Source organism: Embiotoca jacksoni, unplaced genomic scaffold (assembly GCF_022577435.1).
Source record: "Embiotoca jacksoni isolate LCO1_2020_lvr unplaced genomic scaffold, fEmbJac1.0.p SCAF_6, whole genome shotgun sequence".
Classification (NCBI taxonomy): Eukaryota; Metazoa; Chordata; class Actinopteri; family Embiotocidae; genus Embiotoca; species Embiotoca jacksoni.
In genome coordinates this window covers 15,268,424-15,283,847 of record NW_027185414.1, presented here as the reverse complement: position 1 = coordinate 15,283,847, position 15,424 = coordinate 15,268,424, and the positions used below count along the sequence as shown (strand labels likewise).

General features: G+C 40.4%; 1 protein-coding gene across 2 annotated transcripts in view; it reads left to right on the top strand.

Annotated features, from left to right (window-relative positions):
• The first annotated feature begins 4,773 nt into the window (after positions 1–4,773).
• Positions 4,774–15,424, top strand: part of cpne7 (copine VII) — a 32,240-nt gene continuing 21,589 nt past the window's right edge. The window contains exons 1-4 of one of the 2 annotated variants that reach the window (XM_069173429.1): positions 4,774–5,011; positions 6,342–6,582; positions 11,843–12,025; positions 12,327–12,401. In XM_069173429.1, coding sequence (XP_069029530.1) covers positions 6,409–6,582; positions 11,843–12,025; positions 12,327–12,401 — 432 coding nt within the window. In that variant the 5' untranslated portion in view covers positions 4,774–5,011; positions 6,342–6,408. Of the gene's footprint in view, positions 5,019–6,341; positions 6,583–11,842; positions 12,026–12,326; positions 12,402–15,424 lie in introns of both variants that reach the window. The other variant, XM_069173430.1, reaches the window with a different exon arrangement.

Genomic DNA, 15,424 nt, shown 5'->3' with positions numbered 1-15,424 from the left:
TCAGCAGTAAAGCAGAGGAAGGTCAGGACAAGTGGACAGTAAGAAAAAAAAAAAAGTCATCCCAGTGGAACAGCGTTAACACTCGGCTCCTGCAGGGAAGTGAAGATTCATTTTGTACACCAAAGGTTATGTGCTGGCAGACACGAACCAAAACCAGTATGAGGCATCGCTATAACAGCAGAGGTTCTGTACATTTGTAAACACACATACACATGCGTGCTGCTGCGTTCCGATAAGGTGAAATGAATAAATAATAATAACAACACAGGTGAGGAGAGACTCCCCTACAGAGTGCTTCTATTGCATTACTCAACATGTTAAAAAAAAAGGTTCAGTTCCAAAAAGCATCTGAGGTTCAGAGCGTCTTTCTCTAGTTTGACTAAAACTTTTCTCCCTTCAGACAGAAGACTCGTCAGTCGAGGACCGGTGGTTTGTCACTGAGGCCACAGGTCCAATGTTCATGCTGGATGTGGCTTCACCCTCGAAGGAACTCAAGGTAATACTTTCCATCCATCCATCTATTATCTATACCTGACTGGTATCCTGAACAGGGTCCTTAGGGGGGGGGGGGGGCTGCAGCCTATCCCAGCGACCTTTGGGTGAAGGCAGGGTTCACCTGGACAGATCACCAGTCCATCACAGGGACAACACGCAGAGACAGACGGAAACAAAGAGCATTCACACCTAAGGGACATTTGTAGAATCATCAATTGACCTGACATACAGGTCTTTGGATGTTGGGAGGAAGCCGGAGCACCCGGACAGAACCCTGGGAGAACATGCAAACTCCACACAGAAAAGCTCCAGGCCGGGGTTCGAACTCAGAACCTTCTTGCTGTGAGGCGACAGCGCTCACCACTGTGCCTCCTGTAATGCTTTCCGGCTGTCTGTAAATATGTTTTTCTTGTGCCCTAAAAGATTGAACACTGTTTAGGCCAACTTTCTTTTTTCCTTATTGGCCCGCTTTGCCAGTAGTTCAGAGGTTTACTGACCCCTCATATATTTGAACTGTCCTGGTAGCCAGAAATAGAACATTATCATAAGTAATATGCGTGACACAGAGGTTTTCTTTACAGGGAGGCAAAGTTGAATTAGAATCTCAAGCCGAAGCTTCGATGTGCTGGCAGACATGAACCAAAACTCGTGTGAAGCATTGATCTAACAGCAGAGGTTGTGCACATGTTGGGTGTGCTGCAGTGTTCTGATAAGGGGAAATGAATACATATAAAGTAAACAACACAGGTGCAGAGAAACTCCCCTACGGCGGGAGAGTGCCTGTCATTAATGCATTACTCATGACCATGTTAGAAAAGGTCCAGTTCCAAAAGCATCTAAAGTTCAACATGTCAATGTATAGAGGGTGAAAACAGCAAGCTGGTTGGTGACTGTGTGCCCTTGTGTGTCTCCTTGTGTGTCTCCTTGTGAGTCTCCTTATGCGTCTCCTTGTGCGTCTCCTTGTGCTTCTCCTTGTGCGTCTCCTTGTGCTTCTCCTTGTGTGTCTCACTGTGTTCCAACAGTCTGTTTGTCCATAAATAATTCAGTTAATGAAGGTAAGTGGACAGTCGAGTTGTTTTGGACAAGCAGTGATTGATATGGCTGAAACAGGAACTCAGATGGACCGTCCTATTTACCCTTAACACAGGGTATGGCAAAAAATATCCATTCACATAAACACAATAATGGCCTCTAGGTAACTAAGAACAGCATCATTTAGATTTGGACACTTTCAACACCTCCAACATTTTATTATTATCTGTCGATGTGAATTTTCTGTCTTACATACTGCAGTTAACGTCCACATAATCATTCACATGTTTTGCATCATGACTGTTGTTAAATCAATATATTTGACCTTTTGTGGGAATATTTTGGGGTTTGGCATGGTGGATTGGATTATCATCGACTCACTGCTCTTTATTTGTCTCAACAACTAATATTTCACTGTCGCTCACCTGATCTGTAAATATACTAATGAATGTGGAGAGCTGAATATGAACATTTACCGTTATTAGTTGTCATTTTTTCTGTTCTCAATCACAGCTGCTTTTGCTGCAATTAACGAATTGTCTCACTACTTCATTCTCCTCGACTGTCCACATGCAATCAATGAGGCTGGGCATCCTGCAGTGTCAGCCTCATCCCTGTGATGTACGGTGTGTAGCACGTTCACTTTGTGAAAAGAAAACTGAGACCTTTTCTTTACAATATTAGCAGGTCAGTAAGGAAAATATCATGATGACATGGAGACTCCTGGAGAAAGCAGAAGTAGATCTGCTGAAACACAAGCTCAGTGATCAGCTACCATCACCAACAATAAAGACTTTAGGATCAATAGTGATTTTGGAAATTTCCAAAAACCCTACCCATGTACAAAAATACCTCCTCTCATGGGAGCTGCTGGTGGGGAACTGCCGATTATGTTACGCAAATGCACCGGAGCTGCACTGACTGACTGACTGAGTGCATCAGGCCCTGTCAAGAAGTCCTCGCTATTTGCGTAACTCTACATGCAGTGTGGTCAGCAGCACCAGATCAAGCAGTGAATGTGACCGGGGGAGAGGCAGCAGGGAGACTCTGAGTAGATGATCCATATGTAAATGGGGGAAATGTCCTGTGAGGTGCTGAACTGACACAGCAGCAGCAGCAGCAGCAGCAGCAGCAGATGGCTGTTGTTTGGAGCTGTGGTGTAACAGGGCTCAGGTGTGTGCCCCACAGCAGATGCCTCCTACCAACTCTGAACACCCATTAAAGTCAAAGTAGTGAGGGTGAAAGCTGCAGGAGAGAAATTACTTGATGGTAGCATGTTAAGCACAGCGTGCAGATCAAGGCATGACTTTGCTTCTTTTATAATATCAACCTGTGATGTAAGGGGAGTTCACTGTATGTGGTCCCCCTGTGTTTTCATGTGTAAGTTACATGGTGATCAGCTCAGCAGAGCAGATAATTAAAAAGCAGGGAGTCTAATGTTTTATTTTTCATGCTGTTGGAATGATTTGATTAACCTGCCTACCTGCTTGGAAAGCCTCTCACTGAATCAGCCATATCCTCTTGCAAAGCAAAGACCAAGTTGTAATGCTGCAAAACTTGAATGAGAAAAAGGTTTTCTTTGTCCGAAGGACATTTCAGAATGATGAGATTTAAAAGCCTTTAGATATGAAATGTTACAACCGCTGAAGCCAACACATTTCTGTTTTCATAAAGTGCGATGTAACAGCTAACCACACACGGCACTTTGAAACATCCAAACTAAGCTTTTATTCTTTTTTTTTTGTATTTTGATGCACCTAAATTTCCTGAGTAATTGTTTTTGATCTACTTTTTCTTTTACGGCCTTCGGTACTGTTTTGCAGAAACTGGAGAGCTGCTGTTTTGTCAGTGCAATCTATAAATGTTATGCAATGTCTGGAAATACATTCATGAAAGTAATACATTTGTGGGCGGACTGTGAAAAGGTTGAAGCATAAACGCTGCGTAGAAACAATACATTATGTAAGATACATAATTTTCAAGTGACACTTGGCTCAAGTGTGTGCACACACACAACACATACGGTATACATGTGTGTATTTGATAAAGGTGAGAGAGTCACCAGGTCTTCAGCTGTCTGGAGCTCCAACATTCACATTTGATTGTGACGTTCTGCAGCAGGAAGATCCATGTTTTTTGAGCTCCTGTTGTTTTTCTATGAAATGTCTTACTTCCTTCGCACAAACTGACATGGATCTGACATGGACCTTATGTCAGTCTTATGTTATGATGGATCTTACTGGGAGGATTTATCATCCGATTTCACTTCTTATGTCCACATGTGAGATAGTGCTCATGCATCTTATTTTGGAATGAGAGCAGAGGTTAGAGGAGAGGGCAGTTGTTCTTAATCTGAGCGGAGGAGAATGTAACATTTGTTTGCTAAAAAGAAAACAGTGTACGTCCATGCCTCTCCCTCAGATGTTTATCAGCCAAATACCACATGCAGATCTGTGTTTTGTGTGCAACGTACGTAATGATTCCCAATGATTCTAAGGTGTGCAATACATCCTGCTCTTTCACATCCTCAGCCTTTTTATGATGATAAAACTTCAATGGTGATCTGGTCGGCTGCTACAACAGACCATCAGTAGGACATATTACATAATGCAACAAATGATTAGTTTTGCATTATTGGTTCTTGATTAATCAAACGGCTGTTCTGTCCAGACGATGGTGAAAAATGTCAATCTGAAGCCCATGGTGCAGCCTGAAATGTCTCATTTTGTCCACAACCAAAAAAATATCATATTATAATATCACAAAAGATGAAAGGGGCCAGAAAAGCTTTGCATTTAAAAAGCTGGAATCTGAGAATTTAGCATTTTCTCATGAAAGAAAATGACTCAAAACGATTATATGCTTATCAAAATAGTTGGCAAACAATATTCTGTTAATCAACTAATCGATTAATCAATTAATCATTGCAGCTCCGATGCTAATGCTGGAGACATGGTGGTTATCTGTTTATATTTAAAAGCTTCCCATTGAGCCTGCAGAGCATTTATTTGCAAACAGAGATTAGCTTCAGCTCAAAGGAAGTGTGAAAGAGAAGGGATGTGGCATCCCTTTCTCGGAGGGGAATGGGTCACATTGTTAATGTTCTTTTGTTGGCAAATTACACACAAAAAGCTTCAGATTGAGCCTCTTCTTGCTCTGGTTCCTGCTTTGTGTGAGCTGTCAGAAGCCAGCTTCTTGTTGCATCTCCACAGTCTCGCCCCCCTCCTCTTTTTTTTTTTTGTATAGCCTCGGTTTTGAATTGAACTCCAAAATAATCGGGACCCAGCTAAAAGCCCATCCTTACATCAGCAGCTGGACTCTCTCCTCCACTCCCCATCTCTGCAAGCCGAGCCCACTCTCTCATCGCCAGTCTAACCAATGAGTTTCGGCGCAGAAAAAAAAAATTAAAAAAAAAAAAAAAATCAAGCAGTGTTTAATGGGAGAGGATTAAACAAGTGTGTTGAAGAGAAAAGAACAACGACAGGTAGGAAGTGAGTTTCTCCTTTTTAACTTGACTGTCAGCGCAGTTTATTGTGTTGTGGATGTGGCACGAAGTCCTGTTGATTGTGGTTTTTTTTAAATTGTCTTATCGGAAGTGAGTGAGATCAGTCAGTGACACACGATGTAATCAAAGTAGAATATTCATTTCAACTGCAATTCTTTGCCTGCTGTATTTAGGATAACTAAAGCCACACTGTCATTTTGCCGCCATGAATTTTCACTGGTATTCAAGATAACAGATTTTCAGCGGAGTTCATGTACTGTGATGAATAATTAATCCACGGTTTCAGAGCGTTTCTCGTGTCCTCTTCTCAAAGTTATTGGGTTAAAAAGGCAGATTTGTCGCCCCTGTTGCTTTACCAGTGGATTTGTATGTCACAAGTTTTTCTCTGGGTCGTATTTTATGCCACAGATTGTGCGTCGAGCGGTCTTGAGGGAAGTTTGAGACGGATGCTTCGGGGTAACGTGGTTTCCGGGCTCACAGCTGGCAAACGGGCGCTGTCCCTGGTGCTGAAAGCTGCGGCACACTTGGTCCATTTGTCTCATTTAAGTGTGACACTTACAGTAGATGATGCTGGTGGAGAAAAACTCCACCTTCGCTCTGATACTTCCCTCCCTTTTGTAAGCAGTTAAGTCGGGTTAATATGAAACCGCCTTGTTCAAGGACACTTCAGACACACTGGAGCTTAAACAAGCCCTCTCTTGGTTTCATGTTATTGTCTGAACAAAGAAGACACCCAGGAATGTGTCTTTAGAGTTCCTGATCTTATCTGCCACTTTCACTTGTTTACTCATTGTTGAAGAAGACAAACAATCCTAACCCTGAATACCTTTTTACGCCTCTGAATATGTTTGCTATCTCATATTTAGTACTGGATTAACAGTGGTAAAGCAGTAAAATGACAACATCAAGTGTATGTTTTGCAGCTATTTAGTGGACAGCACTGTCATTCAGAGTGACTCCCTTCTGCTGTTTCATGTTGGAATAGATAGTCGTTAGAAAAAAGAGGCAGAATTCAGTATAAGTCATTATGACCATCTTAAATGAATCTTTGCAGGGATCTGATCTAGACTCCTAAAAACACAACCATGCCCTGTCTCTCGTCATTACCGAGGTGAAGTGCTAGTCCTCACAAGGGGATAGATCTGACAGGCAGTAATAACATCGTGGGTTCTGTTTGGTCCACTTGGACTAAATAAGAATATCTGATTTTTTTTGTTGACATCTGCACCAAGTCAAAAGGGCCTGCCTCCTGTGAGCATCTTTGCTGAGATCCCTCAACCAACCACAAGATTTTTTTTTCCATCCCCAGGAGCTATACCGAGAGCCTCACATCGCACTGCTTCGCTGGTTGGCAGCTCCTCTCACCCTGAGCCAGGATGAATGACGTTCAGGAGGCCACCTCCCCCGCGACCAGCCTCAGTGGTCCAGCTACCTGCGTCTCCAAAGTAGAGCTGCGCGTGTCTTGCAAAGCTCTGCTGGACCGAGACACGCTGAATAAGTCAGACCCCTGTGTCATGCTCATGGTACAGACCAATGGACAGTGGACAGAGGTGAGGCCCCTTCAATCTGACAAATGCACAGTTCAGCCTTTTGGGAATAAAGTGTGTAGCTTTAAAAAAAAAAAAATCTTTTGTAAATCTCCCTGAGTCAATAACATTATTTCACATGAAAGGAATTGTGCCTTGACTCACATTAATTGACTTCTAATTATTGAAATGCAGCACCTTGAGCTGATCTGAACAACATGTTTTCTTTATGGTTAATGGTTGAATAGTTGCACAGAAACACACAGAGGATAGTTGCTCAGCCTTCCCTGTATCACAAATCTGGAAAGGCTGAGATTTTAAGATTGAATGCTGGTGATGTGTGAAATATCATGGTGATATTTCAATCTCACTCCCAAAATCTGTGTAGACATACATGATCAACCAGGGAGATAAATCTGTTAATGGTTTGGTGAATTTGCAGCTGTTTTTTGCTCTTTTGGAAAATATCACAGCTTTTGCAACAGCTGTCTGGTGCAGAATTATAAATGTCAAATGGACATCTGCAGTCAACACTGACTGTCTCCACAATTCAATATTTTTTACCATTAAATGTTGTGCTGTCTGCCCTGTAGGATTCACATTATGCACATTTCTCTTCTCTACATGGACAAGCAGTAGGTTGGTAATGTGCAGCGTGATGAGATGTGTTCCAGCTGAAAATATTTACTTTCTTGGATTGGCCTCAAACTGATTGGAAATGTAGGCAGCAGGTCTCTCATTTCCCTGTTAATTAAGTCATGTAGTTCATAAGGGAAAGCCAAAACACAGGTCTCCATTAAATAGAGGATGTGTTAAAGTCTGGCAAAGGATATCCAATTATAAAGATTTTTTTTCTCCGCAACACTCCTTTCAGGGAAATGAGAGATAACAATGAACTGTTAACTCTGCCAGATTTTAGCCCAATGGGAACCATTTGTTGAAAATTCTTACTGTAATGTTTGGGCTCTATGAATGTGGAGCCTCCAGATACTATTTTTAGGCAGAGATGAGAAAAACAATTGGCTAACAGTGCTGTGGAGTTTTCTTGGTTTTAATTTGATAGGAGGTTATTACATGAGATGACTGACCTGGGTTCAATCAGGCATGAATGTATGAGTGGTTATTTTTAGCTCCACTAACTGAGGCAAATTCATATCCATCCATCTATCCATGCATCCATCCATCCATCCATTTCTGTCCGTCCGTCCATCTATCCATCCTTTTCTCCATCCATTCATGACTGTGTATGTTGTCCAACGCTCTGTTGCCAAATCCCTGAGTACTGGGAGGCACCCATGTTTGTGCAAATTGCTTACTTACGTCAATAACTGAGTAAGAAGCAGAGCCCACTCGTATCAGCCTATTTCTCTTTTCTGAGCTCACTCTGTGCTGTGTGGCCCCAGTGACTCGCAAGTGCTAATAGAGTTGAACTGCACTTATTCCATTATTACCTTACTTCACCACCTGCTCACAGGACAAAAGCAGAGGTGGAGATGACATGATATTTTCTGCTGACGCAGATTGTTCTTTGTTACATAAACTGGACCCTAGGTTCTCCTGTGACAATGAGTTAATTCCAAACCTGATCTCTGTTGAAAGCTGGCCATGTTATCATAAAGCTACATCGATAATGCTCAACCTATCTGGAGGAACTGATTACAGAAATGACTCTCCTGTGTCAGGGATATCTTTATAGTTCTGGTCCCACACCAACACTAAACAAGCACCACAGGCTTCAGCACAACCTATACTATGTAGCTCTGATTACCTTTGATCAACAAACAGACTCACCCCAAATCTGTCCATGCAGATGGCACGAGGAGAGACAGAGAAGGAAAGAAAAGACAATAAAGAGAAACTGGGGTAAATGAGGCTGAGGAAACCAGGTCCTAGCTTGTGGCTCTTTTCTTTTAATGTTTATTTGCATATAATGGGAGCAAGAAAGGAACACCCACTCCCTGTATGATTATTATTATTGTTCACCAGAGAACTGGTTTAGTTGAGACATGTTTCGCAACAGATGTAATAAGGTTTTATTAATTCCTAACCCAGAGTTGAATTACAAATCAATAATTAGAAAATAAAATTACAGGAATAAAAGAAAACAAGATAAAAATGTCTGATTGATTAATTATTATTATTATTAGTAATAATAATGATCATAATACGAGTTATGTGCACAGGGAAGGTGAAAGTCAGGAGCTGGACGGCACTACAATCAAATTTTTTACTCATGCATAGACGTTTTGTGAAAACGCCCTTCCTCAGCATGTAAACTGGAGACAGTGGAAAGCAAGATAGAAAACTATAGAAATTCAATAAACCAGGACCATGAATGTTATCATTTTAGGTTTTAAAGTGCATCCAGAGACAGGTTGCAGGAAACAGAAAAAAAGGCACATAGTTCCATGCAGGTGGGAGGCATTTTGTTGTTTTGGTCCGCCTTGAGAGAGGATTAGTGCAAACAAAGTTAGTCTGAGTCATCACCATTATCCTAAAATGAAGCATTTCTATCCCACTGTGAGCGGCTTTTTTCAGAACGGTAAAGCCCCCATGCTCAGGGTGGGAGGAGTCACTGAATAGTGTGCCAATCATAGCCATGTTTTATAACTTTCACATGCAGTCACTAGTGTCAATGTGTCTGTTGGAAAAATTACTCAAGAGGCTTGGTTCAAAATCAAACACATCGGACATTTTATTCTTGCAAGAAGGAGCAACTCCATGCCTCTGCTCCTTTAGGTCAGCTTTTATACAGTGGGACAAACAGTAGACCATCACCCCCATTTCCTTTGTACCTGCTTTTGTATGGTAATACAGAGTTGGTTGTAGGTCACAAGATGGTCATCAATTAGATGCGGAAAGAATCACTTGCAAATAAGACAGAAAACAAAGGAAACGTTTCGGGGCCTGAGACTTTCCGGAGCCACAATGCAAAGAAGAGGAAGAGACAAATCTTTCCTTTCCATCAGTGTCTAATAAGTCTAAGACATGGTGCTGACAATGGCCATAAACCTTTACATTTCAGTTAAATATTGTTTGTAAAAAGTTGGACTTTTTGTATCAGAAAACATTTTAAATTTTAGGTATTATTTTTCAATGATGACTGAAATATTGAAAATTACTCTAATTATGTATCTCTCTCAAGGAGAGCAGTTTCATGCTCAACTTGCCATGATAAAGACAAACCATCAGTCATCATGTCCAAAATTATGCTGTGATATATTGCAGCATACCTGAGGAAAGATTATATGTAATATCACTCCAGCAGGTATGTATATTTCTATTATTATTCATAAAAGTTTTAAATGGGTTCAGAGGAGATAAAATCATATTTCTTTTTGTAAAAAAAAAACATGTGGGGAAGCTGTACAGCACAAGTTTATTTGTTTCTGTGCATCCTGGCAATAATATGAAATAGGAATATTTGGGTCATATTGCCAGGTCACCACCTAAAACGGGTCTGATGGTAGGCTTGATGAAATTCATTGATTTAACCAGGCAGTCGTCTCTTAAAGGCAAAATAACAACAACATATGACGACTGTTTTTGAAATCAAATCATATATTTATTTCACAGCAGTCGTGAAGCCAATTTTAAAAATGAGTGTCCTCACACAACGAATTGGAGCACATGAAACTTTAGGATGCAAATTAGAATCTATGGATAATTCTAACCAGAGAGATGCTATAATCAACAAAATCAAATAATAAAAGTCAATTTTATTTATATAGCACCAAATCATAGCAAGTCATCTCAGGGCACTTAAAATAGTAAAGTCCTTAAAACAGAATGTTACAGCATTATAGAGAGAAACCAAACAATTCAACAATTTCCACAAGCGATAACAGGAAAACCTCCTTTTCAGCAGGAAGAAACCTCAAACAGAACTATTGGTTCAGAGGTGGGAAGCTATCTGCCTGGACCAGCTGGGGAGAGTGGAGAGAGAAAATAACAGCATAGAGAGAGAGAGACAACAAACAAACAGTGGGTCGTTTGGTGGAGCCAGTCGCCGCAGATCAGACACCTCCAGAAAAAGCAAAGAGCTGAAGGAGAGACGAGGCATAGAGCTAATGAGATTATCTGATAGCTGCTCTGTCTCTCTGCTCATAACACAATGCTCTCTGTCTCTCTCTTGCTGACAGAAACTTCACTTTCTTGTTGTTTCTATCCTGTGGATTGTAATAGTGTAAATAAAAACAGAATTAGGGCAAAACTTTTTATTTACCACCACAAAAACCAAGCAAAGCTGATGTGAAAACACAACTCCTGCCTCCTAGTGGCAGCAGGTGTGACTCATGGCTAAACAATATCTGCTAAGGTACTTGATGGATGGATGTTTCTTTAATTTGTAGATTAGTATTTAATATCTTTGTGTATAGACCAAGAATTCCACTTCTTTATTTGAAATACCAAGTTCTTTTTAACATTGAGATTTGAGCTCCATCCTTGATCGGATCTCGGCTTCATCTCTACCAAAGACAGAAATGAGAGACAAGAGAGCACTGTTTCCATTTCTGAATCATCACGGCACAAAGTCTGGACCTGCTCCTCTGACAATGAAGAAATTAGTTTGGACTCTATCACAGAAAGAAGGGTCTCAAAGTGTTTGGCTATGTTTACTCAAAGTCTCTCATTTAGTGGCAATAGGTCAGCTCCAGATGAAGCCTTTTGATGGGTCCTTTCCCTCCTATGGCATTACATTTCACTGGATTTATTTTCAGTCCCAAAAATGCATCAAACATCAACATAAATCCAGCATATGACAATTCAGAGTCTGGAGTTATTGCTGCAAGTATCTAATTATTATCTACTGATAGAAAGCTCTATAGACTTAGATATCATGCTCAAAGATGATTTGTCCTTGTGACAAATATGGGCTGCATAGCAATGTTCATGGAGCTGTGTGAGAGCTAAATCCTACATCGTAAGCAGATGGAGCCTCGGAGAGCTCAGTTTTTCCTTGTCAGGCAGTCAAAGACAAGCATAGATGTTTTCTTCACGCTGAAATTAAATGTCAGAGCCCTCCGATCATCTCTCATATCATCCTCTTAACAGAACATAATAACATTTGCTCTTTAACATACCCTGGTGTTCCTCAAAATACATTTAGGAGACAAATATCCTGCAAGTTACATTCCCTGACACTGTCAATGTAAAATTGCTGCCATTTTGTCAAAGAAATGCTTGAATACTCTGTTGGTAACTATTGCTTTAATATGTTTCATAATTATGAATATTAGAGTGTGTGAAGGTCCAAAGTCTTATTCAGTGTGTTACCTCTTAGCTGGACAGGACAGAGGTGATCAAGAGCAACCTGCACCCGGTCTTTGGCAAGGTTTTCTCCCTGGACTACTACTTTGAGGAGGTTCAGAAGCTGCGATTTGAAGTCTACGACATTCATGGCACTCACAGCATTGGGACCCGTGACGATGACTTTCTGGGAGGGGTGGAGTGCACTCTTGGCCAGGTAGGTGGATGTTATGGTCTTGCTAACCCAATATACTGATTTGTAATAGCTTTTCCAAAACACACTAATGTATAGTCAGCTGAATTTAAATCCTGTCCGTTTTTTGGCTTAAAAACTATGATTTGTCTGCGTAAAAGAAGTAAAACATCTGTGATGTCGATAGTAACTATACCTGATGCTCTACATTTGCTGCTTAGAGTGGCAGTTAAGTGATTGATACTTATCCCTGCAGTTGATGACTCAGATCCTTGTTTACTGCTTAGGGCTCAAGGCCAACATTTAGTTTATCTTCATCTTGCAGATTGTGGCCCAAAAGAAGATGGTGAAGCCTTTGTTGCTGAAGTATGGGAAATATGCCGGAAAATCCACCATCACAGTAGGTTTCTTACTCTGCGCTTATGACCTCACTGCTCTGGTGAATGAAATTGTCTGGACTGCACGAAAGAGGAAGAGCTGAGAGAAATAATTGATGGGGAATCAATGGGCAGTAGCATCAAGATTGCGGTACTAAAAATGAAATAAGATCAAGTGGGAAACACCGTTTGCAGAATGGCTTCATGTTGCCGCTTAACATCGCTACATTCATAAAAGCACACATCTTCCCTGAGCACGTTCTATGTGGTAGTGTCCTTTTTTAGTAGCACGGGGAGCCATTCCTGCTAAGCATGATACAACACACATAAGGCAGCAAGAAAATCCATAAGAAATGATGCATGTATAAGAAATCATGTGTCAGATGTGGAAGAGAAGAGCAGTTGGTTCATTAACCGTCATCTGGCAGTTGACAAGCCAGCGGTAGTAGCATATTAAAGACATGACAAGCTTAATCATGCAGTGATCCACTCTGCTCTGTAGAGTAACCACTCTACCTTGTCTGGAAATACACGAGAGCTTCCTCTGCTCTAAGGGATTTATGTCGGACAAGATGCTGCAAGGCCTGCTGTTTTCTGACAGCACCATTATCGATAATAATGGATTGTCTCATGCAGTAGAGATGTTCATGTGTTTGTGCCCATCCCCTGCACATTTGGTGTCAGTGAATGTATAAAGTTATACTTGAACTCAGCCACAATTCTCACACTTGAGCAGGAAACTTTTCCTCATGTAATCTCCTCACTCACTGTAGGCCGACATAACCTGTAGTCAGATTCGAACTCAGGATCCCTGAGCTGGGAGATAGAAGTTAAAGACAAACTCATCCATTTTAAATCTCTATTATTTAATCTCTTGCGAAACATTTAATCTAAACCGGAGCAAACATCCAAGATCTGTGGCAGGTCTCTGGGATAAAGGTGAGAATTCACACAAGGTGATTTTCTGAACATTTCATCTACACATGGAGGGAATTAAGTTGCACCAGCATGTTGGACCCTAACTCAGGCAGTTGTGGGTGCCCACACATGATGGTATTAAAATATTTTTTTCTCTTTGTTTATTTAAGTGCATTTATAATACGACTAAAGCAATCAGTTTACACTGAACTTTTTTTTGCGTATTTGGGCAGTTCCATTTAAGAAATTTACACACATACTAAACATATGATACTTTACATAGACGTACAAAACGTATCAATTAGCGATAACAATAATACATATCACATTATATCCTCCAGATTCAGATTTCAGTTATCAGCACACTGATTTTGGTTTAGCATCAGGATAGACTGATCTATGAAACCATTTTTCAGCCTGTTGCGTTTAAATTGAGGGACATGAAATTGCCTATGAGTGGTCAGAAATTTATTTGATCTGTTTAACACAGTTAAGGAATCAGAACAGAAACTGTTATCAAATCCGAGCATGCTTTTGTTGTGATATTGTGACTTTTGATTCAGTTTTTCTGGTTATACAAAGACAAAAGAGTATCTATTATAAAAGAGTATTTATTTTTTGTTAAACTCCTAGATTTAGTAAAACACAAAGACACATGCAGACTTATTTGTATTTCTATAGTTGTGAGGACCCGTATTGACATGATGACTTATCTAACCCAGGATTAGTTAATGCTATCCATATTGGACATTAGATAATTATGAGTTAATTTTAAATTCTGACCATGAATATCCCTCCTCAGATGAAATCAAACAATTTACAGAATATAAACAGGAAGGATATTGTTGCAATAAGTTAATTATGCTGTGGGCTACAATTTGAGATAATTAAATGTATGCCAAACCATTTCCTGCAATTTACCAGTGAACGTGAGACAACTCAGTGCATGATGCCTATACAGAAGAAAACTTGATTTCTGATTCTGAAGTTGTGGAGTTTTAAGGAGTGTCTTATTCTGAGATGTTTGAGGGGATTTATAAATGACCATGACGGTCATCAGGGAAAGTCAAAACTATATGTATCATGCCTGTGTGCTCAGATTTAACTGAGGTATGCTTCCAATAAGAAGAACAAATTTAGCAGTCTTAGAGAGGACAAGCTGTCTCATAAAAGACTGCCAGTCATCACTATCAAACTTGGTCGAACCCTGGTCAAGCTCACGCCACAACTGTGGCAATTTTGATGTAAGATTTCTGTCAGTTGCATAAAGAGAGAGAGAAACGTTATGTTCTGTGGGTGGGCCAGACAGCACAGAGGGAGCAGCAGAGGATGCTCGGTAATACTTAAAGATGGCAATCCTGAACTTTTTATTTTTAACTAACACACAAGTCTTAAAAAACAAAACAGCTTCCATTAAAAAAAAAAAAAAAAAAACACCTATTCAACGACTTGACTGTTGCACTGTACTATTGATGGTAACGTTTACATTCATAAAATGTTAAATCCACAACTTGAGACAATAACCTATGACACTGGGAGCCTCCAGTTTGCAGCTAATGGTTCTTTCCACTCTCTGGTTTGATATGTTCAGCAAAGTTCTGCTGAGTAAAAGCCCTTTCAAAAGACGATCCATGTAAACTGTTCACAAAGGTGCAAAAGTTGAAGTAACTTTTTACAATACAAGCGACACTTTTATCCATAAAGATTAAGATAAGATGTTTTCGTACTTACTGTATGTTCTTGTGTTAAACTAATTTTAGCAGAGCTGAGATGATTGGTGAAGATAGGTAGTAACATGGAGTTAGTCCACTTTTGAAGGTTTTGGTCCAGAATAACATGGCACTGTGTGTGTAACTTAACTGAGGTTAAACTGAATTGTTTTTGTTGATGCTAACGTGAGATCAACAGGCTCTTCGCTGCTGGTGGCGGTGCTAACATTAGCTTTGTGTTCCAGATCTGCATTTAGTGCTGTTCAATAAGGATTTGACTTTTGAAGCTCTGCTGTGTCACCATCTGACTGTTTGTGTTCTCTTTGTGGACTTTTGGAGCCAGGCCAACATTACATTAAGGCTAATTTGAAGTTACTTCGACTAGCCGCCGACAGAACGGACACAGGTCAGGGTCATGT